The sequence below is a fragment of the Ambystoma mexicanum genome, chromosome 11, assembly GCF_040938575.1.
Source record: "Ambystoma mexicanum isolate Mex_15411 chromosome 11, UKY_AmexF1_1, whole genome shotgun sequence".
Lineage (NCBI taxonomy): Eukaryota > Metazoa > Chordata > Amphibia > Caudata > Ambystomatidae > Ambystoma > Ambystoma mexicanum.
In genome coordinates, this window is record NC_090934.1 from 1,221,444,222 (window position 1) to 1,221,470,132 (window position 25,911).

General features: G+C 45.5%; 1 protein-coding gene across 1 annotated transcript in view; it reads left to right on the top strand.

The window, feature by feature from the left end:
* SEMA7A (semaphorin 7A (JohnMiltonHagen blood group)) overlaps positions 1–25,911 on the top strand; it is a 266,576-nt gene that overhangs the window by 182,833 nt on the left and 57,832 nt on the right. The window contains exons 3-7 of the mRNA XM_069624587.1: positions 6,833–6,880; positions 11,199–11,294; positions 15,995–16,079; positions 19,556–19,669; positions 20,381–20,520. Coding sequence (XP_069480688.1) covers positions 6,833–6,880; positions 11,199–11,294; positions 15,995–16,079; positions 19,556–19,669; positions 20,381–20,520 — 483 coding nt within the window. The remainder of the gene's footprint in view (positions 1–6,832; positions 6,881–11,198; positions 11,295–15,994; positions 16,080–19,555; positions 19,670–20,380; positions 20,521–25,911) is intronic.

Below are 25,911 nucleotides of genomic sequence, written 5' to 3' on the forward strand. Positions count from 1 at the left end.
AGATGATACCCAGATCCTCCTTCCGCTTTCTGAAGATTATGGAAAGGATTTGGCCTTGCTAAATAGGGTATACATCATCAACCAGGCATGGATGGCCACTCACGGACTATGCCTGAATGATGATTAAACAGAGCTCATCATCCTAGGTACCACCTCCAGCCTAAAGAAACTGGGCCCGGCCTACAATTCCTTCATGATTGACGGGAACAACATCACAGTCGGACAGGAGGTCAAAACACTGGGATTCTACTTGGATTCCAATTTCTCCTTCAAAAAACAAGTGAGCTCCTTAGCATCTTCCACGGCATACACATGCAAATTAATCCGCGCAGCCAAACCTTTTCTTTCAGACAATAGCTGCCTTACACTTGCCAGCGCCCTCATACTGTCCCGCATTGACTACTGCAACACCCTCTAATAGGGATCGTCCAAGGCCACCACCAGCAAGATACAAACCCTCCAGAACAATGCTCTCAGAGCAGCTCTGGGCATCTCTAGAAGCAAACACATAACAGGATTCAGCCAACAGAACAATTGGCTCTCCACTAATGACAAAATCATCTTAAAAACGGCATCACTCACCCACAAAGCTCTCAACAACGCTGCTCCAACATACCTGGTCAATAGATTCCACAGACAATCCTCTTTAAGACCCGTAAGAACTGCATATAAAGACTGCCTATCCATTACCAACTACAAACGTGCCACCATAGGGGGAAACGGCTTCCCGGTAAAAGCAGCCAAGCTGTGGAACTCCTTGCCTCCAAATGTCAGAATGGACCTGCCCTGCCAGAACTTCCGCTCCAAGGTAGTTTCATGGCTGCAAACAGAGGCCCACTAGGACATCTCAATGCTGCACTACCCGCAAACACTGTATCCACGTGTGCTCACCTGTTTACATGTAAATATGCCTGTCTACCTCACTGCTGCTTTGTATATAACATGTGTTTACCCATTGTCCTGTGTATATGTTATGATGACTGCAACTAAGCTTTGAAAATTCTTGTAAATGCTGCACCCTGATACCTCTGGGTACGCTCACGCATTATAAATAATAAAAACAAACAAACAAACAAAACTTTTTTTTGGGGGCCTTTAAATGCACCTTGCCAACCCAATCATGCCGACCTGCTCTGGTACCGGAGGGGGTTGTGCTCACGATTGCCGAGGCTGCCCATACCTTTCGTTTTTTCTTGGGCACAAAATCTTCCTTGCAGTTTCATTTGTCCCAGGTTGTGCTGCTGACCCAGTTGCAGTTTCAGCTTCTCAACAAACTTCAGCTTTGTGTCCCTGCGCAGTTTTTCAGGCTAGAGTGTGGACCCTTGTCTTATTGCATGTGGTCATGGGCTGTATTCTTCCGATTGGAGCTTCCCAGGCTGCAGTGGGATCCCTGAAGCCTGTTTCATTCTGCAGCTGGCCTGGTAAAAGGTGATTGAAAATGTGGCCATGCTACTTTACTTGTGTGCGTCCTTTACTGGTTACCTTTTGAGTCCAGAATTCTTTTCAAACTGGGTGGTTTGGTTAAAGCAATGGTTCCCTAACATCCAAGCTATCTGGCCTCTCAACTTCTGCTACTTTATGAGCCTCCTGTGCCCCAAAATCAGGGCCTGTTGATGGGGCTTATTCCTAGGGCGAGAAAAAAATCAGAAGTTGGCCTGTTCTACAGTATAGAAGCTTACATCACTTCCTGATTTTTAGTGTTTTGTTTCCCAGGTGAAAACATTTTTTTCAATTTTTTCATTTTTTTTCTTTTTCTTATTTCATTTTAAATGCGTTCTAGTTCTGTTTCCCCCTCTTTGTGCTATAATATTCTGTTCTTAATTTGTTTTCGAATTTTGAGAAGGGTTTGAACTTTTTGATTTTATTTCCTTTTTTAATTTGTGCTTTTGTATATTTTTATCATGCTGTTTTTTAGCTCTTTGGAGCAAGGTTTGTGCTTAACCAAATACTTTCGATTAATAGAAATAAATGAGCTGCAATACTTTTTTTAATTTATAGACAGTATAGTCAATAAGACTTTTTTGTCATTTGTACAGTAAAGTAAATCAAAATCAACAGAAAAATTGAATAACAAACTTTCTGTTAAAATATAAAGGAAAATGTAAAGGGAACATCCGACAGATAACATATGCAGACACGTAATAAGATCCTTATATGTCCACAAATCCATATAGATCTATTAACCGTACGTTCATCCAGTATGATGAGAATAAGTTCCCAGAATTTGGAAAGATGGTAGGTCAAGTTATTGTCATTGTCATCCATCTAGTGATCGCAAATGTTGTTAGTGGTCAGATGTCCTTTGTCAAAAAAAAAAACAAACATGTGCTAGGATATTCCTGAGCTGCAATACCATAAATCAACTGCAGTTTTGCTGCTTCTTGAGTAACAGGTGGTGGAAAAATGTGTCTGAACTTGAAAAATGATTAGAAATTGGAATGTCCTATTCAATTATTGATTATGTATACTGAAACTATAATAAGAGAGCTGCACTTGACTGCTAATCTCCCTGGCAATGTTAAAAAAAACATGTGTATTACATTTCCTTGGGGAAGAAAAGACGCAGTCCCGACATTCCGCACACAGCATTTGTTAATGATGTCATTGGAATAAAGCGGAGTACAGATGTTTTTTCCAGAGAGATAATGAAACAAGCAAACCGGAGAATTGATATGCACAGCAAGCGAATCTTCAAACAGACCTGACGGATCCTCTGATCCCAAAGGGTAAAGATAAGTGAAAGGCCCTAGTATAATTCCCTCCTGCGGTTGTGAGAAGGGACCCTGTGGGGACATGCTCAATGAAGACGCCTGAAGTAACAGGTGGCAAGTTGTTTGTCGCGACTGAAATGTCTGCAGTGCAGGATATTGGAGGAGCTGTTGGCTACGTAGCAAATTTCACTACGAGCCCTTTTTGGATTGTACCCACTGAAGGGGCGGTACATCTAGCCGTTATCTGCCTGTCATTCCCATGTGCATGTTGATGCCAAACTAGCGAAATCATATGTAATGCTTCCAGTTTCATGGTATTTATTTTTTCAACATTTCCATCTGTATTTATCAAATTTTTTTAAAATAATCATTTTATCTGCATTTATCCACAATTCTTTTTTGCTTTGCAAAAAAAAAGGTACAGTTAGTAATATTCCACATGTATTGAAATAAAAAATGTAGCGCTTCAATTATATATTTTATTTATATCCCGCTCATACACAAGTATTGCAAGGCGCGACGAGGCTAGGGAAGGGGTACAAGAGAGGACAAAAACAGTGATCTTACTAGGCCCAGTGAGAACGCGCAAGTGCAGCATCCAATGCCTTTAATTGGATGCACACAGTGCTGGGTTCATGCCCAACTATCCATGATCTACATTAAAAACACATTGCTGCACCTGCTATCGTTGCTCTGAGCAACAGCACTCTTGGCTTTTAAACACCACCAAAGGGAACCCTATTGTTTTTTCATCCTCTCTCTTGTTTTGCATTGCATAGACATTGACCTGCAAGGCACACTTTGCAACGTGGAGAGCTGAGCAAGAAATCTGTCATGGCTGCATTTTGCCAGTTTTACAAATCAATACTGTCAGGAAACCGAATGATTTCCCTCTGTATTTGTGGAAAGAATCAGTAAAAACTGAAACCAGGGAGCCTTAATTATAGAAACCAGCAGTGAAATGACATCAGATACCTTGTGGTTGATGATCACGTGCGGATTGACTACTCCTCTTAGACTTGGTGCAATAAGATTTTTAAAAGATTTTAAAAAGATTTTAAGTTTGTTGTGGACTAATTTAACTGACTGATGTTTAATGATCTTGATTTGTAAACTTTTTATTGTGTTGTGTCCTTATAAGAGTTTTTTTTTACCTCTTCATTCTTTTTCAATTTTTCTTTTTTTTTTCTTTTTCTCTTAACAAGGTTGAACATTTTTATAGAAGTAATGTGTGATGTATTTTTCAGTTTTTATGATACATTATTGTAAAGTTGATGTATGTCAGCTTAATCATCAATAAAAAATTATATATATATATATATTTATATATATATAATTCCCTACAGATCTTTGAGCATTGAGATATGGGCATACTTGCAGACAGAAGCGTTTCTGGAGGAGAGAGGTTGGGGGGGGGGGCGCTGGAGAGGCTATTTTCAAAGGTCTTTTTGTTGTAGCCTCAGATAGAAGCTCAGGGGCTGCAACCAAAAGGAAAGGCTGGCTAGCCCCGAGTCCTGATATTAGCATAGCCCTGGGTCTTTTCCAGACCTAGCAACATCCATCCTTACCCTGAGATCCGGAGTGGGAAGATGGCAGGCTTAGGTATTCTGATGTTGGCCCGAGTCGCCTAAGCAGCGGCTGGAGAAGGTTGCTGGTGAACCGAAGCAAGCTTGTGGTGGCTGGAGTTTAGGAGGCTCGTGGTGCCCACGATGTTCTTCTGTCTTGAAGTTGATATGATATGACCTGAAATGATCGGAGCAGTTTACATTGAGGTCCCGTTCTGGGCCTGAAGAAGGAATGGGCCACCCCAGGGAGCTGTGGCAGCACTGGGGCATGAGTCAAAAGAAGTGTGATGAAGATCCCACAGGAAGAGGCTCGCCATCCCCTGCACAGCGGTGAGGTTGATGTACATAGCACAACCTGCCGGTTCTATAGATCATATAGAAGAGCGGTTGCCAGGTTGCATTCGTATTGCCCAGCAATATGTTTTTGCAAACATTACAACTTAAGTTTTTTGTATTTTGTTTAAATAAATAGTGCTTGACCAAGCAGCGCTAGCTAGACAGGGGTATAGTGATGCCACCAGGTCCGGTCCCATTGCTGGGTGCCTTACACGGGCAAGGCGTAACAGTTAATGCATTAAACCTTCTGCTGGTGGAAAGCAGACATATGGGCAGCACAAGACAGACTTTAAATTCGCCTTCAGGAAATGCAGATTCACAGACATCTGCAATCCAGTGGTGACAGTGGTTGGGGATCATTGGAGGGGGCGGGGGTGATAGCCCTATACGAATCATGAGGGATCTCATCTGGAAGAGAAGGTGGTTCTTAAGACAGACAATGTTGGAATGTCACCCATTCACTGTTCCAGTGATGGGGCGGGGGTCGGTGGGGGGGGCTAGGAGGATGAAGGAATGAGAGCAGGAGGAAGGGGGATGATTAGGTTGAGTAGAGCTTGTGAGCATAGAGGTCGATGGGAAAATATCAGGGGATAGATTAAGCCAAGTTGGGGGGGGCATGGACGGAAGGGGGTGGGGTGTGAAGGTAGCCCATGCCTGGATTTAAAAATAAGGAGGGATTTGAGTAGGAGGGGATTTTGCATATTTTAATATGAGGTGTAGATGTTAAGCCTTGGAAGAATCTGGTCGATTTCTGATATTTATCTACTACTTAACATTGATAAATGTATTTATTTCTAAATCCACTAAATTATAGCCAGTAAAAGGACCAATGCAAAGGGGGATGGGACCATTTGCACAAGATCACCCAGTTTGTGCACGTAGGCCCACATTTCTAATAACCTTAATGAAACTACATTCCCTTGAGTGCAAAATGAATGGACAGGGATGGCTCGTGGTGTCCCACATGACATGGGGCAATTTAGCAGTTATGCGTTGAGGTTTTGTAATGCTGCCCTTTTGCCCTGCTTGGAAATGGTCACTGAGAGGCACTACATTTTGCTAAGGCTCAACACAAACACACGCAGGCACTCGCTCACATCTAACCTTCAAACAAGCTTAGTCGGTCCACTACCCTGCCACTAACCTGTACACTCAAGCCTAGATCGCATCTGCTGGCAAAAGGCCGGAAGCAGACAATGAAGGCAGTCTCATTAAATTCTTTCAAACTCATAATTTTAGTGTTGGGTATTAGGTGGTAAAGCCCGATCTATACAGCAGAAACTATTGCAGTAGAGTACATCTAGGGAGAAATGACAAAAGATGAGGGATACAAAGCTTTTATATGTTATTTGGCTATTTTATTTATTTTTTTTTTTACGCTACTTACCTTGTACTGCACTTCCCCCCCACCTCCTCCCCCCTGCACTTCCTCCTTTTCCCCTTACCTCTGCACTTGCGCGATCTGAATGCACCTGGCCTAGTAGGATCGTTTGTCTGTTTTCCCCTTGTTTCCCTCCCTCCCTGCCTCGTCGCGCCTTGAAACACTTGTGTATAGGCGCGTTACAAATACCATATCATATCATATCATATCATATTTACTCACCCATTGACTGCCTATGGCTCTGTTAATCCCTATGGGCCTTCCCACCCACTTCCTGCCCCAGCCTGCCAAAAACATTTTCTAGGATCTCTTAGTGCTAGGTTTATTAAGCCTTACAATCAAATTTTGAGCTGGAAGTGTCTACGCGTGTGTTTTTAAAGAGGTTTTCTGAAAGCTAATGACTTATTTTGGGTGGTTAAAGGTGCTACTGGTGTAATAAAAATTTCTTAAACAGGTCTGCCTTCATCTCGGTTTATAAGCACCCGTTTTGGCATGTGTATAAGTATTAGTCATTTGCCAGGCAATTCTGCAATATGGCCAGGTACACACATCATTTTGCAGCTGCTACCATCAATGGTTAGTTAATACCACTACGGCAGTGCCTGGCAAATGCCTTTCTCATGCCTACACAAAAGCCAAAACGGTTGGCATTGCCAATGCTTGTGTTATCAGAGGAAGGTTAATTCTTATTTGCAACCGGCTCCCGCACAGACAGACAGGAGGTGGGTGGCCTGTGGTTTGCAATTCCCAACATTTATGCTGCTTCTGAATCGTAGTCTTGAGTGGGTTGGAATCTTTTGCACCACTAATTGAAACCTTGTGTTTTTTTCTTCTTCTAGCATCGGGTAAACTTCACTGCCACGGATCTGCGTAATTGCCGCAAAGAAGTAAGTCCGGATTTTGTTGTGTCATAATCCTTGTAAATCCTCCATTCGGGCCTCCATGCACTCGCGTGCAGAGCTATCGCCTCTGTCTGCCCCAACAAACAGAACTTCTTTTCTGCCAGCCACTGGAATACTGGGATTTGTAGTTTTCTTAAATGCCACATTCGCAAGGAAGAAACCTTGTCCAAGAAGTCACGAGGAGTAAAGAGGACTGGATGTTCTGCTCAAGCATTGGCTATGGGAACCTTAAAAGCTCTGGAGATGTCTGCTGTGTAGAGGTCAGAGGTCTCAATCGTGCTTCTACTACCGTAGCAAGCTGAAGACCTTTGTGTGGTGTGCCTCTGTAATTGCGACATCTCTTCCACCTCTCAGCCAGGCAGAGACACCGGGACACCACTCTCTAAGGACCCAACTTCTACTGACTCCAGGTTTGGCTTGCATTGTTGGCAACAATGTCAAGCCCTCAGAAACCAGTAGCCTCCCTTTTCTGCTCTCAGATGGAGCCTCTCCCTTTCAAGCATTGCTGATGGTCTAGCAACAGCAGGGGTGTTGCTAGGTCTGAAAAAGATCCAGGTCTACGCTAATGTCGGGACTGTCGGGACTCGGGGCTAGCTATAGCCTTTTGCTTGTAGACCTTGAGCTTCTGTCCAGGGCTACAACCAAAAGACCCTGGGATATAGCCCCCCCAGGCCCCACCTAGCAACGCCTCTGCGCAGCAGTATCCAGAGCCCGGGCCACAGTTAACATTTTGGGAGAGGAAGTCAAAAATACCAAGCTTAAACCTTTCTGAATCCAACCATTTTTGGACATTAAGAAATACACAATCAATGCTTAAAATATCTGCAGTAAACAACTTTCACGACCCAAAAAGTTGGAAGCAAATAGTTAGGTAGGAAAACAGAAGTCAAAGTAGCAAGGGGATCTTTAAAATTCCAAATCTGTGTATTGGGGTGGCCCGGCATCCAAAAGTGCCTCTAGAAATGTTTTTCTAACTGGCCCCATATTACACCATCTGAGCAAGCCCAACCCCTGTAAGTGCGGCTTGGGGGTGGAGTCGGTTCTTCCAAGAAAGCAATCTGAAAAAAAGGGTACAAGTAGTGAATTTTAAAGCACTTTGTCCATATATAGGGAATAAAGAGTAGTTAAACCTAACAAAAAACCTCACAATTAACATTTGTTAGGCGTGGGGCATACCACACCGGAAGCTTTTTAACAAATTGTTTACTTCAAAGGACTGTGAAGGATGGGGAGAGATGGAAGGACGGGGATAGGGTGCATCCGTGAAAACGTAAGAGGAGCAGAAAACAAGGGTGCCCAAACAAGAGGTCCAGGGCGCAGGGGCCAATGGGAATTCCCCAGAGTCCCTGGTAGGCCAGTGCACCACTGTCTGCGCACAGGCCCTGCAGTGACGGACTCCGAGAGACACACAAGGAAATTAAATATTCCACCAGCATGGATTAAGCATTCGCACCTGGGAAAGGCAGATTGGCTAATCACAATCTGCCTTTTCCGGTTGCAATTGTGAATTCAGTGCCCGTGGTGTTAAAAAAAATATGTATATATATCAAGAAAATGGCTGCCGCCATTACAATAGAAGTGGGACTCGGTCCCTTTTCGGATATTGGCAGACATTTTGGAACTTGGTTTCCAAGGCCGCCGTCATCCGCTATGGGACCTAGTCCCTTGTCTGTTTTAATAGCAGCAGATTTTTATTTTTTTTCTCCAACGGGAGATTTTCTAACGCTGAGCTCATCTCCCATCGCTGGGAGAAAAAAAGAAGAGTTTCCACGCCCCACTAAATCCGAGGCTGCGAATAGCTTTCATGCCCCGGCAGCGGGGCAGTCATGGGATTTAACAGCCGCCAGCCCGAGCTTTGTAGGCCTGGGCCTTAAACTCAAATATTGCAAACTATGGAAGTTGTGCACTTCCAAGCTCCTATTTCTTTTTAAAGCTCTGGGCTTTTTCTGTGCTTAATAATGTCCAAAAGGGCTTAACCGAGGCACTGGTCAATGCTGCCTGAATGCTGGATGCTGTTGGCGGGTATCTGTGGTTTAAAAGACAAGCAATGCCCTGACGTGTTCAGTGAAGTCTACTATCCTAACGGCAGGTTTGCTCTACAATCCTAGATTGCTCTGCATTGTGCTGCATATGGAGCCCCCAGATGTGCATGTGGAATACATGCAATGAGCATGCGGCGTGTTGCAGATCCTTGACTGCAGCTAGATGCTCTGGAGTTGGATGGTCACCTTTAATGATATGTGATATGGCATTTATGACGCACCTGTACACAAGTGTTTCTAGTGCAGCGTCGCCTGTACTCAAGCATCTAGTGCAGGATCCTTTGGTTGAGTCCAAGTTGGGTGCAAGCCATCAATCATCTTCTCACTTGCTTGGCAGGTGGCATGGTGTTTCACATGTAACACATATAGTTGCTCGGTGCGGCATTGCCCTCTCTGCCAGGAATTGTCAGTTGCATGCATTAGCGAATGCGCCTTGCCGTGTGGTGTCCTTCCCTGCAGTGCAATATTCTGGTTATCATGCTTGCTCTCACATCGGGAACCTACTGTTTAAACATGCAATGGCAACCAAATATGTGTGTAATGTGCATGTAATGCTTACCAAATGTGCATGCAATGTGGATGTAAAGTATTGCACAGCTCTCAACGGCAGTCAGTTATTCGAATGTTAGATAGTTATCGTGTGTACACGTTGCTTGCTTCACCTTTTACTTTCGGGAGGATAGCTCATGGGCAACGTGCTCACCTTGGAAGCAAGGGCGACACAGAGCACCACAGGTCCGATCCCCGGGTCCGTGCTTAGAAACCTCTGGGTATTAAGCGCGTTATAAATAACCCATCATATCATTACTGCCTCATCCTGGTATAAGCTAGATGGGTCCCACGCCGAATTGGGTCCATGCCATTAACCACATATTTACCCAGAGAAAATCACAGAGCAGGCCACACCCAAAACTTACACGTGCTACATATAACATTATTCTAGTCATCTCTTGCAAACACATGTCATTTTCATGAACCATGTACTATTCGCCTGCAAGCAATGACGGGTGTATCATGCACTTTCAGATCTCAGTAACATATTGTTAAAAAATGTAATGTTGACCACATAAGTGTTTCATGTGCTTGTGGTTTTTAACCAATGTGCATGTAGGGTGCTTGTAAAGTATTGCACAGCCCTCATCTGCAGTCAGTTGCTCGGTTCCATGTGTCAATTCCCCAGCAAAAATATTGCCATACAAACATATCGCCATATTCTTGCGGCGATACTAAGGCATGGAACCTGCGGGGGACACTCCTGCAACCCCTAGATTATTTTTAAAGCAGTGGGGGAAACCCCCACAATCCCCGCGCCCAAAACCCCCAAAAATGATCCCTCCCAAAATATCACCTATGGCCGTTCCAGACGACCATATATACGGCAATATTTTTGGTGGGGATAATATGTAGTGATACCAGTTGCTTCAGGGTTAGTCTGATTCATGCACCTCGCTTGCCTTACGTTTTTGTGCAACATCAGCATATTTGTTGGATGAGTCCCACATCAAATTTGATGCGTGCCCGTGAACACATATTCACTGTCCCAGGAAATCATACAGCACGCCACACCCAGGTACACCCACCCTGGAGAGGCTTGTTGGATGCCTCTTACCTTTCATCATACTCTACAGATTCCAGGAGCTGGACAAACTGTGGTTTACGCCACAACCTCTGCAGTGCACACTTGTAGGAGAGGCTTGCACAGCGGGAGATGTGAGCTCACACCACCCAGTGCTCCTGCTATGTTTTCCTCGCTCTGTCCTAGCGCCTTTTTTTCTGTGCTCCATAAATTCGAACTCCTGTCAGACTATTTCTTTTCAATCCCTCCAGATTTCTCTTCCAACATTACACCTTTCCCCACCATCCATCTAGACTGATGCATCCCCCTCCAACCACCTGCAGTCACTCTAACTACCCTATTGCCCAACCTTTCGAAAGAACAAGGGGCTGCAAGGTTTGAGCTCCCCCACCCAGAAGCCCTACTGCAGACTCTTCTCCACCATGAGCTTTTGGGAGACGATGGCAAGATCTGTTCTCTGCACCGACTCGTTCTCTGGACCAATATCTAGTCCACTCTGTTATCTCTAGCAGCCCCTACTGTTGCACGTTTTAGACTGTAGGATCCATGGGCCTATCCGCAGCTGGCGCTCCTGCCACCTTCCACTCCATCCCCCCTTCCCAAATGGCATTATCTACCTCAGTGAGACTGAATTCCTATCACTCCCACATTCTACGCTCTAAGGTATTTCTCTTTTCTCTTGCAGCCTTGGATGAACTGTAAAAATTACCTGACTGTGCTGCATAAGTTCAAGGGACAGCTGCTAATATGTGGCTCAAATGCCTACAACGCAACATGCTGGGTAAGTGAACAAGATCCACGTAGACCGCCTTGAATTGTCAGTAGACACCATCACTATGCCAGCGAGACCATACAATATGCTCATCTACAGTGGAGTAGGTGACCTCTCGTTCTCCAGATGTTTGGACTGCAACTCCCATGATCCCTCAACCTTGACTATACTGGTTAGACTGCTAGAAGGTGTAGGCCATATCATCTGGGGAGCTGCAGGTTTCCTAAGCCTATTTACCTCAGCAAGGGCTTTGTGAGCGGGAGCTTCATGACTGTTTGGATGTTGGTGCGTTGGGGGAGCAAGTGAGTGTTGGTTGTTTAGGTAAGCCGGCTGGATCATTTGTGGATCTCTTTGGAGCGCCTGTTGCAGGCGGCTTGCCTGAGGCACTGGCAAAAGGATATAGTGAAATGAGATGTTCAGGACAGGTCCGCACGAGGATTGTGTGTTGACTTCGAAGCAGCTTAAGATGACCATCCCTGGTGCCTTTCCTGAACATCTCCGTCGATCTTTGTGAGATTGACGGGGACTATGCTAAAGGTGATTTGTGCTTGGACTGGAGGCCAGTATGGTCCTCTGTGTTTTGGGACATTTTTTGCAGATTCTGCTATTGGTCAGCATGATTAACTCCTGAAGGGCAGGTTTGGCTGTACTTGAGCAATCATTTTCTTTGGACGTCTGGCCAGTAGGACGTTGCTCTACTTATGCTCCCCATTTGGTGTGACTTTGTTCTTTTCAGGCAGACTTGACGGAGTGCCTGTAGCCGTTCTGTTAGTAGTGGCTCCTGCAATTCAGAAAAGGGCCGAGGACTCGTCTCGCCAACAAACATCTCACAGACCGATACCATGCGGACAACCCCTGACTCAGTAAGGGCGTGTCCTTTGCCCCCCTGAACTGCAGCCCGTAACTGGCTGCGTCTGCTCCTTGCTTATCCCTCTGAATGGATTCTGTTCTTGGAATTGGAGCCATGTTATTGCCCCATGCTCTTGTATCCATTTAACAATTATTATTACTATTTATATATTTGTAATGCTTCATAAACACTAAATAGTTCATAAAGTAAAGTCAAATCAGAACCAGGCAGTCAGCTGTGAAAACATAGCAAAGATCAAAACTAAGAGAGCCCTGTCACCAGAAGAGCAGTGTCTTAAGCATCTTCTTTAAAGCTGGTAACTCAGAAATGAGCTTGCGTTCAAGAGGGAGCTGGTTCCATAGATTAGATGCTGTGGCATCAAAAGAACGACCTCCACAACGCGCAGACTTAAAGCGTGGCGTCTGTAGCAATGATTTGGCGGAGAGCGCAGTTGCCTGCTTGGTCTGTAAGGAATGATGAGGTCCTTAAGTTACTGAGGGGCACTGCCATGTACACACTTGTGGGTAGTGGTCAGTACTGTATGTTTAATTCTGGCTTCAACCGGAAGCCAAGCGTAATTTTCTCAAGGTGGATGAAATGTGCTGGTGACAAGACATGCATGCAACCAACGGAGCGGCAGTGTTCTGCACCACTCGCAAACATTTCAGTTCCGTCTTATTTGCCCCATCAAAGAGTGCACTGCCGTAAACAAATTTCGAATTAGTGGTTGCCCTGGCAATAGTAGCCCTATGATGATCAGACAAGAAGGGACTTGACTGTCCATGAAGCCGAAGATAGTAGCTGCATGAGCTAATGGTGGCAATTATATGCCCAACCATGGACAAGAGTGACTCAGAGAGGCTTGGTTTTAGGCATGGTTTTAATGGGACCATTGTCAACAGTGAAAGTCATAGCTTTTGGCAAATAGTTTCTAACGAGTAGTGATAAAAAGTAGGAGTAGTTCAGTCTTACCACTGTTGGGACACATGCCTTTGGCTTGTCATCCACTTTTGCCCCTTTGAGAAAATGAAATTCAACGCTAGTCGGTTTGATGGTTACCAGGCAACTCAATCAGAATCTGGGTGCCGTCTGCATAATTCTTGAAGGCAAGGCTGCAGTTGAATGGAAGATCGTGTAAGGGCTTCATGAAGACGTTAAAGAGCAGTGGGGCCACGGCAGAGCATACATAAGTGACCTGATTGCACATATGTTTGTGAAGCCCTCCTTTGTTTCTGACCCTCACCGCTGCCTCATCTACACTACCTTCCTACTTCTTCCAATCGTGCTTTGAAGGGTATGACGTCCAATCATCGACAGTAGTTTTTTCGACTGGTGTTTTCCCGAAAAAATGTTGCTTAAAAAACACATAGAATGTTTTTTGTGGGGATGGTGAAGGCCATATAAACAGTTGGGGGTCGGGAACAGTAATAAATAGGTGGGGGATGGAGGGTTTGGGGGGGGCGAACCCTGCCAAAAATAAAAAACTTTGAGATTTTTCAGCAAAGGTTTTTTGGAAAAACACCCATCGAAAAAACTGTTGTCGATGATATGACAGAGAACCCACCCTCTGAAGAAGCTTCAGGATGCGTTTGATTGCCACCAAAGCTGCTGATCAATACAACTTGGGGCAGCCTCTTTTTCTATCCTGTAATTCATTTTTTTAACCCCTTACCTTCTTTCCCTGTATCTCTTTGACACAGCCTCCTCTAGACAGTGCTAACCACTACATTAGCAGCCTAAAAGGTAGAACAGACTACACCGTTCCCAGGTCACAGCAGAGTTTATCTTTTTACTCAATGATTTTCCCGCTTTGTTCACGATGATGATTTACCATCGTTGGTTAGAGCAGAAGAGCAATAGACTGGTACATTTCCCCTTTCATGCACTTTCCCTCTCCCATGCACTTGCGTTTTCTCAATGTCACGGGGCCTAGTAAGATCGTTGTTTTTGTTCTCCCTTGTTCCCCTCTGTTGCCTTGTCGCACTCTGAAACACTTGTGTATGAGCACAATACAAATAAAATATCAATATCATACCCGGAGGATAGCTCAGTGGCAACGTGCTCGCCTTTGAAGCAAGACAACACGAAGCCACACAGGTTCGATCCCAAGGTCCACGCTTAGAAACCTCTGGGTATTTAAGCGCATTATAAATATGCAACTAAGACAACAACAAAACAAAAAAATTCTGTAACAGCGCCTCGATGCCCAGGGCTGTGTGAGCGCTTTAAAAATGTAAATAAAATAAATATCAATATTAATACATGAGGGGAAGTGTTTTATATAGTGTTTGCAGGTGATCAATTATAGTTCCGCTTAACTAGTGTTCTGCCATCCAGGGTTTCATGGCATTTATCGGGATGATGCGGTGTACAGTGTTTGTGATTGTAGCGCCGAGAGTTGCAGGGAAAGTCAGGTGTTTCCCCACAGAAGCTGCAGTTTGTCGCTCTCCTGCCACACCATTGCTACAGATGCCACGTTTTAAGTCGGCGCATTGTGGAGGTCGCTCTTTGATGCCACAGCATCTAATCTATGGGACCAGCTCCCGCTGGAACTCAAGCTCATTTCTGAGTTACCAGCTTTCCAGAAGATGCTTAAGACACTGCTCTTCTGTCACCCAGGATTTTCTGCAGTGGTGACGACCACACTGATACTGTTGGCTAATGGTTCGCAGAGACTGTATTCTTCTTGCTGAATTATTTTATCCATCAGCTGTGATTTTTGGATACCGAGGCTTAAGAATCATTACTCCATCTTCTCAGGTTGAGTGTGTAGTCGTGGGCTAGGATTCTTCTTGGTCTGTGTGGACTTGTCACAGTAGGGCTGGTTTCACGGGGTCTTCGCTGTGATGGGTCGCAGAGGTAACTACTATAGGCTTTCAGCAGCTGGGAGTTTCTATCTCAGCGAGGGTTTGGATTCATAAGAGGCCACTAAAAGTAAGGAGCCCCAGGGGAGCAGATCAACGTGACGATTGAGGCGGCAGGTAGACCTTTCCCACTTGTGAAACCCAATACACGTACCCCGCCTTCCAGCACTGCAGTGCTGGAGAAGTTTTTCTTCCATTAATTCCCACTATTCGAACTTTTAAAATGGAGGCATTTTTACCTGGAAATGGGATAGCTCGCTTTTGAACTCTGAAACACATTTGACAGAATATAAGTGCAAAACAAGTAAAATATATAATACAATTGTTCATTGTAGGTTTTGAAATTCCTTCTGACTCTGTTCAAACTACATACTGAAACTACATACTTCACCGGGCAACAGCATGGTTCCAACACTAATGAGTTCTTCTGCATGAGTGTACTGGGAATGATGGACAAGATATCCAGGCCAGATTGGTTTACCCAGGATAACTCTGGTTGGCGATACATGAAATCTTGTGTCACGCACGACCTGTCATGTGGTCCAATTCCTAACATGTAAAAAAACCACACACAAACACACCCTCACACACCCCCTCCCCACACACCTCCCCCCTCTACTGCCTCCCAAAACCCTCCTTTCCTCACTCTACCTCTGCCATCCTGTCCACTTCCTGGATGTGCAGTAAACGCATGCGTAGTTTTCTGCTGCCTGTCAGGGAAATGTTTTCCATGGAAGTGGGGAGGGTGATACGGTGGGGATGGACTTGATGTTAGGGGGTCGGGTGTTCCATTGGGGTGGGGGGAGTGAGTAGGGTGAAGGAGCGAAAGGGAGCGGATGCGCAGGGAGGATGCGTGACACAGGGTTGAGTAGAGAGATCACAGGATGCGAGGGGGGGTGAGTAGTGAGAGTTGAAGTTAGGCGGGTAGAGTCGTCTAGCTGTGTCTCAGCAAGAGAGCAGTGACTGTTGGTTCGTGTTCTGACCTCCTTCCACAGATAGGCGTAAACAAAACCGAAACGATGGACGGAAGTGGGATTTCACCAGTCGTCCCCGATCAGAATAAACTCCTCCTCTTTTCAGGTAAGGTCATTTGCTTTGGGGTTTTACAGCCCTGTTATGTGGACTGCTGTGGCTACCATATCCTAAGTGGATCACACAAATGAGCAAGGGAAGATGGGCGAGTGACGCGTTTCTGATTTAGTTTCACAAACGTAGTGGCGTCCCCCCCATGAAAGTGTGGTTACCCAATATTTCTGAAGGCAATAGGGTTACCCAATATTTCTGATGGCAATAGTATGGAGATCATTTTTAGTCAAGGCTGGATAACTATTTCAATACTTGAAACACCAATGAGGGAAGGGCATGCTGCTCACACGCTGGGCTATATTGTGTTGGTTGCTTACGTGGTGCTTATGCAGTCTGATGACCATTTCATACCAATGCCCTTTGGTCCATTCTGTACATTAGAGACCATTCATGCTGCAAGATACGGTGGAGCTGACGCTAGGAGGGCTCGATGCACAGTAGGTAACTCTAACCTGGGAGAAATGAATGGGAACACATGACACACATCAAGACACTACAATGGCAGCAGCAACCCTAAGGGGACCGGCCATCTTGCATCCATGCACAGCTCTGCCTCCATATTGCCCAGCGTCTGGAAGGGTATAGGAAGTCACTTGCTTAGGTGTGGCACTGTGACCATCTAGCCTCCTCATAGAGGGTGTATCTCTTAAGAGTTTGTGCCTGCCATGGACTTGCCGTTGGCACACATATGTGGGGCCATGCATTTATATGAAAGCACCCCTGTGGTTTTGTCTGTGATTGGCTGTTCAAGAGATTTGCAAGGGAGTATATCATGGGGAAACATCCTAGCCATAAGCCTATGTGCTTCACCTATCCTTACAGGCGAGGATGGGTCACCCATCGGTTTTACGGCCTCCTACTTCTTAGGGACTGCCAGCTAACACAGTTGTAGAGCAGCAGCTGCCTGCCTCTTGAGGAAACCCTGCCCCCCCTTCCTCCCATATGTTGGAGACCTGAGATTGTGCCGTGTTTGACACCTGCCGTTGTGTCAATACCGCAGCGTGTGTTCGAAAGTAGATACCCATTGAGACACCCTTAACGGATATATCCCCGAAGTGATGACAACCTAAGGGAGGAATTCCCTGAAGGAACACGAAAAAGAGCAAAGAAAGAAGCTAATGATGTCCCGCGAGACATACACAACGTCCCGAGATACTGGCTGAAGAGGATGTTTGGATCCTACAGAAACTAATGACGAAGTAAAGAATCAAGTGAGCTTTTAAATATGAAAAAAATATTACACGTGCACGAAGTGCTGCAGAAAATCAGCCATTCAATAATTGTACATATGCTGAAACAAAAGGTAGACTAAGTCATCAAAGAAGCTGGCTATAAATAGTAAGAAGAATGCAGGCAAAACTGCCCTTGTATAGAAGCTGGACATCAGTATCATGAATTTAGTAAGCCAGGACCCATGAAGAGAGAAGGGAAAGCTGTGTCGCAGCAAGAATAAGCAGAATTGTGGAGTTGCATGGCGAGGTTGTCTGGCATGGAGTCAAGACTGAAGCAGACAAGATCAGCTATCTATTTTGGCAAGGAGCGAACATGCGATGGATTAATCATCCCTTGTTAAAGTGTCAAGAAAGAACACCAAGACTGCCAATCTTAATTCATTTAGAGCATTTAAAACCTGCAAAATGGACCAAATCATGGTCTCCTGTCATGTGAGCCAAGGATGAAAATAGAGTTCGAACTTGGAGTCCCAGAACACGATAGTGAGTACTCTCACTCCCATGTATGTAAGACAAGGATACTTTGCAAGGGCAAGTTCAAACACAATCTTCATGGAGGAAGACATGGGCGATGAGAGATGCTGTGCTAATTGAGTAGGGAGGTAGTGTCATGCCCCATCTCTTTGAACCTGGGTCTGGGCTTACGTGCTGCTAAATTAGCCAAATGTTCCAGACATGGCACAAGCATGCCAATCAATTATATTAGTCCATATATCGAAGGACTTTATAGTTTGAAGACCAATGAGAAACTGTGTATCTTATGTTTCTGAAGATTACATGTTTTAGAGGTAGGCATATGTTGTCCACCTGATAGTGGACAGCCAGTCATACTCCTAGTTTGTATAGAATGCGTACTTAGATGTTCCCCTTAGCCAATTCCGACCCTTGATAGGTTTTTCATTATTGCCACATAGTATGACGTCACCTCTGATGTATTTTTGATATATTAGCTATTGTCTGTGTAAAGATCGCTGAGAGAACCTGAGTGTTCGTCCATTGTAAACTCCCTGTTTTAGATAATTGCTAATAAAACAGTACTTTGCTATCTTCCTGAGTTGGTTCGGTTATTTGGCCTTGGAGTTATTCTGTGTGAACCCAGCCATTACATGCACGTTCCTAAAGGGCCCTACATTCACAGTGATGTGGGACAGTGTATTTATATGAAAGCATCCATGTGGTTTTGTGTGTGATTGGTTGTTTACGAGATCTGTAAGGGAGTAAAGCACAGGGAAACAAGCCTAGCTGGTTCACATATCATTACAGGGTCACCCATTGGTTGAATGGCCTCCTCCCTTGTAGGGACTGCCGAGTAACACAGTGGTATGGGACACTATATCTGTCTCTTGGCACGCCTGCCAGGTAAAGGCTGGATACTCGCCACTGGGTGCCAATATGGATCTATTTCCAGATACAAAAAGCTTTCTGCATGTGTATTTGAGACACTGTTAATTTCTGAGCCTTATAGAAACCTTACATATATAACTGTACGAAATGATTAATGATGTCATTCAGAATCTGTGAAATGTCTTCATTTTGTTGCACTGATGAGAAACGAATGTTTGTGGTATCCAGTCATTACACTGTCAGGGGTGCACGGTGTGGCCTTAAAACACTGGTATTTGTATTATATCTTAATAGGATGCGGCTTTTTGAATTGAGTTCTTCCCCTTCCGTGCACCCTTCAGAAATGTGGAGGGATCCACAATGTTGCTTCCCTCTAATGAGCATCTAAGATCAGAAGAAGAGGAACTGCAAATTGATGCCCCAGTCCTTCCTTTCCTTGTCGCTCTCTGAAGGGGCAGGTGACCAGAATGGTAACTAAGTTCTTCCCTTTGATGAGCCACTGTGAACAATGGCGGCAGTCTGGCTGGAGTGCCTTAAATTTAGGAAACTGGCAGGTGTGACATGGAAGTCCTTGACTCCAGTGGATCTTTGAGGGACCTGAACAACACTCTTGCCTTTGTCATGCCCCTACGAAGGGTGACGGGCGCTTGCGTGGTGTTCCTTGCCTCCCTTGTGTCTCTCTGAACAGCGGAAGATGGTTTCAGGATGTAAAATGACAACACATGCACTTGTTGTGTCTTAAAGGGTGGTTAGGGGGTTTGCATAATGACCCTTGCCTCTATTGTGCCTCTGTGAGTGACCTGAAGAGCCGTGCTTGCTTCTAATGCTTGTATGGAATTGAGATATGAATTGTTCAAGTCGAGCCGCCTAAGTCTGTCTCCTTTCTGCCCCTAGGGGATGACATCTACTCTACAATGTCTAAGTTTTGGAAAAATGGGAAGATTCCTCGCTTCCGTAGGATAAAAGGAAAAGAGCCGCATCTATACACAAAGGACAACCTTTTGAAAAGTGAGCTGGGGGGGGGGTACAATGGGGTAAATGACGGGGTAGTCAATGGGGAGGCAGAAAGCGGTTACCGCTTCTAGTGAAATTTAGATTTCTGTATGGAATGTCCTACCAGGCCTGGAACCATAGCAGATATCCTATAGTCTATGGGGTGAGAGAGCCATGCTTTCGCTCAGCCATTCCACTTCCAAAACCTTAGACAGCTAGTCAATATACCTGGGGGAGAGAGCCATGCTTTCGCTCAGCCACTCCACTTCCAAAACCTCAGACAACTCGTCAATATACCCTGGTAAAAAGGCCATGCTTTCACTCAACCATTCCACCTCCAAAACATCAGACAGCTAGTCGGTAGACCCCGGTGAAAGAACCATGCCTTCGCTCAGTCATTCCACTTCCAAAACATCAGTCTGCTAGTCAATAGACCCGGGTGAAAGGGCCATGCTTTCACTGAACCATTCTACCTCCAAAAAAGCAGACAGCTAGTTGGTAGACCCCGGTGAAAGGGCCATACCTTCGCTCAAGCCTTACTTACACTTCCCTGGGTGAAAGAGCCATACCTTCGCTCAAGCCTTACACTTCCCTGGGTGAAAGGGCCATGCCTTCGCTCAGTCATTCTGCTTCCAAAGCATCAGACAGCTCGTCATTAGACCCTGCTGACCTGACATTTCTTCTCCTCTGTAGTGTCTGAACCTCCCTGACCTCTTCTTGTTTTAGACCCATATTATGTGAAAATCAAACTTATGGAGCAGGAGGAGAGCTACAAGGACAAAATCTACATTTTCTTCCGAGAAGACAACCCAGAGAAGAACGTGGAGACTGACGTCACGGTCTCCCGAGTGGCTCACCTCTGTAAGGTACGTGGGCAAGTCCTTTGGCGTTTTCTCGCCCTTGCTCAGTATGTTGATTGCATTCGTACATTCATACCTTCTACTCCAGTGAGGTTGGCTAGAACCTGGAGGTGTGCTGATCTGATGTATGTTTGTCTATTTATAGTGGGTATACCACTGGCTTGAAAAATTTAGTACATGCATTGACACGTATGGAGATAATCTTGCCAACAATTATATGAAAGGTTGACGCCATTTGACACGATTCCTTTATACTGCCACAGGATTGAGAGGAGCAGTCTAATATGGGATCTTCCTTGCATGTATCAATATAGTTTTCCTGGGATTGGAAGGCTTATTTAAGATCTGAATTTAAATCACAAGCTTGCTAGAATATCTGCCATTACTGAACGAGGACCACCAGAGCTTGTTGAAATATATTTTAATTGCTATGATTTTTAAAATGTGTTTTACTATCAATATGTATCAGTTGTATCATCGGCTCATGCCTGACGGGCAGTAATGCTGTGAAGTGCCAAGAGTGGGGGAGATGGCATATGTGAATGGATGCACAACCGCGCAGCTATGCCTGTGTTCCCCTCTCTATACTCATTTATTTAATTTATTTATATATTTTGCATTCATAGCAGTGCGCAAAGCCTGTGGGCGGTTAGGCGCTAGTTACAGACATGCAGACTGGTCAAAATAGTTACAAACATGCAAAAGGTCAAACAGTCAAATTCAGAGTCAGTTGAAAAGGTGGGTTTTGAGCTTCTTTCTGAATTCATGGTAGGAGGGGTCAGCAGGTATGGGAATGGTAAGGTATTCCAGAGTTTGGCAGCCGAAACTGTGAAGCTGGAACCACCGGCTCTAGCTCTATTGGATCTTGGTACGTCAAGGCAGTGGCTGTGTTTGGGGCGCAGAGGCCTGGAAGCATGGTGTCTGTTGAATCTCTGGATGAGGTAGGAGGGGTTTCTGGAGGTGGGCTGATGCGCATATTAAATGCCTGACGGCATCCTCCGGTGACATGATGTGCTGCTGGCAGTGCTCCGGGCCTGTCAGCCCAGGCCATGTGTGCGTGGTTTGCACTATCAACGGCTCCATGTGCTGTGGCGCGTGCAGGAGCATGTGGATCAGATCTGGCTCCTCGTCGCCAGTGTAAGCTTGAGCTCTTGCTGTTCGCCGGTCTCACTCTCATGAGGCTAGGTAAGACGACTGCGGGAATAACACGCAGGACACAGGACGGCCAGTGGAACACGTCTAATTCTATTTCCACACCATTCTAGATTAACCATTTAATCCCTGTCATATTCGTTTCTCACCATGCCCCCCTCCCTAGCCCGACAACACTTGCCTCAAGCTCTGGCCCAAACGTGAGCCGTCCTACATAACAATGTGGAAGGGTTCCAATGTCTTGCAAAATCGCGACGTGACAACAACCATGAATGATTGATAGAACTTTGAATTTAATACTTTTTTGACAGGAAGCCAGTGAGCCGCTCGTCTAACATTGGAGATATGGTCCTACTTACCCAGGTCTAGTGGAGAGCGAAGTGCATTGTTCCGAATGACTTGGAGCTTGTTGAGCTGTCACTTTTCACATCATGCTGGTGGCTTTGATGAGGACTTTGCCTCTAATGAAAGTGAGGACATTACCTCCTAATGAAAGTTAATTCGGGGAAAGACTACAAAAACACTTGAATGAGGTAAAAAAGCCACCTCACATGCCAGAGGTCAGGTGACAAAACTTCTGAGGTGCTTTCCTCTAACGAAAATGCATTAGAGACAAGGACCTGAGCAACAACACTTTCATGGTGTTCAAACCTCTGATATGTTTACTTTATGCTCACAAAAAGAGAGGAAGAGTGACTCAGCTTTTTAGATAATAGGGTTAATATTAGGAGAAGTAGTAGTAGTATCAATTATTGTACTTCATTGCAATAGAAAACAAGTCTTTTTTGATTTTGTATACTTCCTGATGAAATGGGGTACGTTTGTGTTTCTGGCAAATATTTGTCCTATTTCCAGGAGGGCCTTTAAGGGAACATCCTGTGTGCCCTTGCACAAGTCTCGGATCTCAGGAGAAATGTTCCTGGCACGAGGGTCCCATAAAACCCCGGCAGTGAAACATTTGGTGCACAGGGAACAGAAACGGAGCCTCTGAAGTCTGAGACATCGCCCATTTATTTCTTATACAATGAGTTCCAGTATGGTGAGCATATTGTGGTGCCGTGACAGGACCTCTCACAAGCACACCGGAGCATGGACTCGCACCAAAGAAGTGCAGGACATGGAGGGAGATTACGTGCGTCTGTCTTTATTGGATTACAGACAGGAAAGGCCTCCCTAACCCCAACGTCACTTCCCCTCGTGGATGACCACAACGGCAGCCTTCCCACAGAACGATGTGGTGGGGTTGTCTGGATGGTGCCTGCACTCCATGACACATATATTATATTCTCTCCTAGCCACTGATGTGTTTTCTTGACCTTTTCTCAGGAATGTGACTGCAACAATTGTTGACTTGTTTGATTTCTGGCCACGTGTAGCGTGATTATCCACTTGTTTGCTGTACAGAACAAGTGAAGAGTGAAGAGATGTCGGGACTGATTTTGAAACGTGTGCACTGCAGCAAATGAGATGCCTGTGAGCAGAGGTGCCCCCCTCGCCCCCAGCAACGCCTCTGCCTGTGAGCATCTCTGATTAACACCTGCTGCTACCTTTGCCTGCTTCTCAATGGCTAAACACTAGAGCAAACATGGAGATTCCTGGAGCAACACCTTGTGAATTCCATTTCATTTTGTAATTGTAATTGATTATTTATAACGCACTTAATACTGCAAGGTTTTTCAGCGCAGACCTGGGGATCGAACCAGTGTCTCCCGTGCCGTCTTGTTTCCAAGGCGAGTGCATTGTCCCCCTAAGCTATCCTCCCAAGACTTTTTCACATGAGCATCTTGAAGATGCTGCATGAATATACACATTGGATCCAGTTTTTGACCTGGTGTGAAGAAGTGGGGCACATCTGAGATGCTCGCAGGCTTCGCCTTATTTGCTTTAAGTAAATCTTCGAGAGTCAGGCCCTTAATATAAAAAACGATCCTGCTTTGAATCCTATTTGCTAGTGACCATCTGATATGTGCTCCTTGAAATTAGGCCCTCTGTCACCCTGTCCCTAGAGTGTTTTTTTAAATTTAAAAACCACATTCCGGTTTTGCGAAATGGAGGGTGGCCACAACAGAAATGCAACAATTCCAGATTACTTGTTTACAGAATAAAATGTTTCCCAGCTTGCCACCATCACCTTTGCCAGACATCTGACATCCTCGAACCTGCCACCTTTTTGTTTATAGCCAAAGAAACTGGTTCAAGAAAAGAGCATAGCAAAAGCTTCTCAAAGCGCTCTGGTGTATCATTTCTGCAACCATGCAGTTTATGTATAGGAGAAGTGCTGGAAATATTAAATGTAATGCATGATACCATGGGGGTGCGCACATGGGAGGGGTTATGAGGCGTGGGCGTTGATTGAATGGGCTGGGCCTGTCCCAGTTTTTTTATTTTCACATCTGGTCACCCTACTGCAGGCATTTCCAAATTCGCTCCAGTTTTAGTCTTTGTGAATCTGGTATAAGGTAGCCGGCGCTAATCAAGAAGGTCACCAACCTCTCTCCACATTTGCTCTGGTGCAACACTTTGTGGGTCTGGCCCACTGTCTCCTTCCATACCCACCTTCTGTTGCATTGTTACTGGTGGTGGGCGGGGTACTCTTGTAGCAACATGTTACAGACCGTCCTACCCAGGAGAGGCAATGCTTTCCTTCCCAGAGCAATAGCTTCCCAGCAGGAGTACTGTAACCCTTCCATGCACTCCACCAATGAGGACCGTCTGCTGTCATCACTATGGGGGAGTCGGATAGACGTCCTGGGATATTAGTCTTGTTTATTTCTTTTACACATAGACATAGGCCTAAGAGACCACTTCTGGCTTAATGGCACACACAATCTTCCATTTTTAGTTTGGGCCATTAGGTGGCACTTGGCGCCAGCTAAAAGCCGTAACTATTGCATTAGAGTACAGCTAGGGAGAAATGGCTGAGGAGGGGTGTTAGGGAGAATTCTCTGTTTAGGCTGAATTTCCTAACCTAGTGAGTCCCCCAGCAGCTTTGCTGGATTTCTGGAGTTTGTTTTTTCCTCCTGCCAAGAGTGAGACTCTTTTCCTCCCACTCTTGGGCATGATTTATGGTATTCCTTTGACTGGTAATGTGTTTTATGGGCTATGGGGTCCTTTACTCCATAGGGTCTCATGCGTTTTTCCTATGTGTGTTACACAGCACCCTCCGTGCAGTAACACAGGGGTGTCATAGTGACACCCCACCATAGACTCCATACCCTGGGACTGACTACTGTCTCCCAGGGCATGTAAAGTCACCATTGGCTTTACTAGTCCCAAATTATTAACAGAAACCAGTACAAACCATCATATTGTGGACGTACTGGTCAGGGCAATTCGATTGCCCCGGGGTCTGTTAGTCGAGGGGGCAGGTCTCCATCCCCCCTGATCCAGTTTTGGCTGGTGGCAGTGGAAACTACTTTTTATATTCAACCGCGAATATTTTCCTATGGGATTTTCCCATTGTTCGAGGCTACCAACTTTAATTATTTAATTCTCATAGCCTCAAACATACCGCCGGTTTATTTAATTAATATTAATTCTCCGGTTGGTATTTTTTGCCAAGACTCGATTCTAAAATGGCGTTTGTTCTCTTCTGTGACTCCAACCCAAGTCGAGCCCTTTGTTCCACTTTTTGGCGGGTTTCTCCACAGAAGCCTCCAAAAGTGGTGCCACTCTGTCTAGGTACCACAGGGGGTGTGGGAGGGGGTTTAGGCACCCTCGACTGAGTTACCTTGGTAACTCAAGTCGCACTCTTGTGTGATTGGCCCAAGTGGTGAGCCGGCCGGCTCACCACTTAGCATGTTTGAGTGACAGCTAGGCTGAGTGAATGGGGGTTTTCTGCATAAAAGCAGGGCTTTGGGGACTGGAACTTCAGAAGTCACCACAGGACCTGATTATCTGACGAGGGAGAAGCTGAGCCGACCTACCACGACGACACCACCGGTGGAGCCCTGCAGAACCGACTCACCACTTCCCGACGACAGAGAAGATCTCCTGGCTGGAGAGGCTTCTTCCCCTGACTGGTGGGCACAATCAGTTTACCTTTCTTTCTTCGCACCCCAGCCCAGTTTGTGGTCGAACTGCCCGTGCCAAGCACCCCGGCGGCTGGATAGCCACTCACCACTGAACCGCGAATCACCGGACCGCTCCTTGTACCTGAGAAACTCTGCGGCTGGTTTCTTCCCTGGCAGTGCAACGGACTCCTGTCTTCCTCCACGACGAGATCCTCTCTTCCCCCGGATGAAG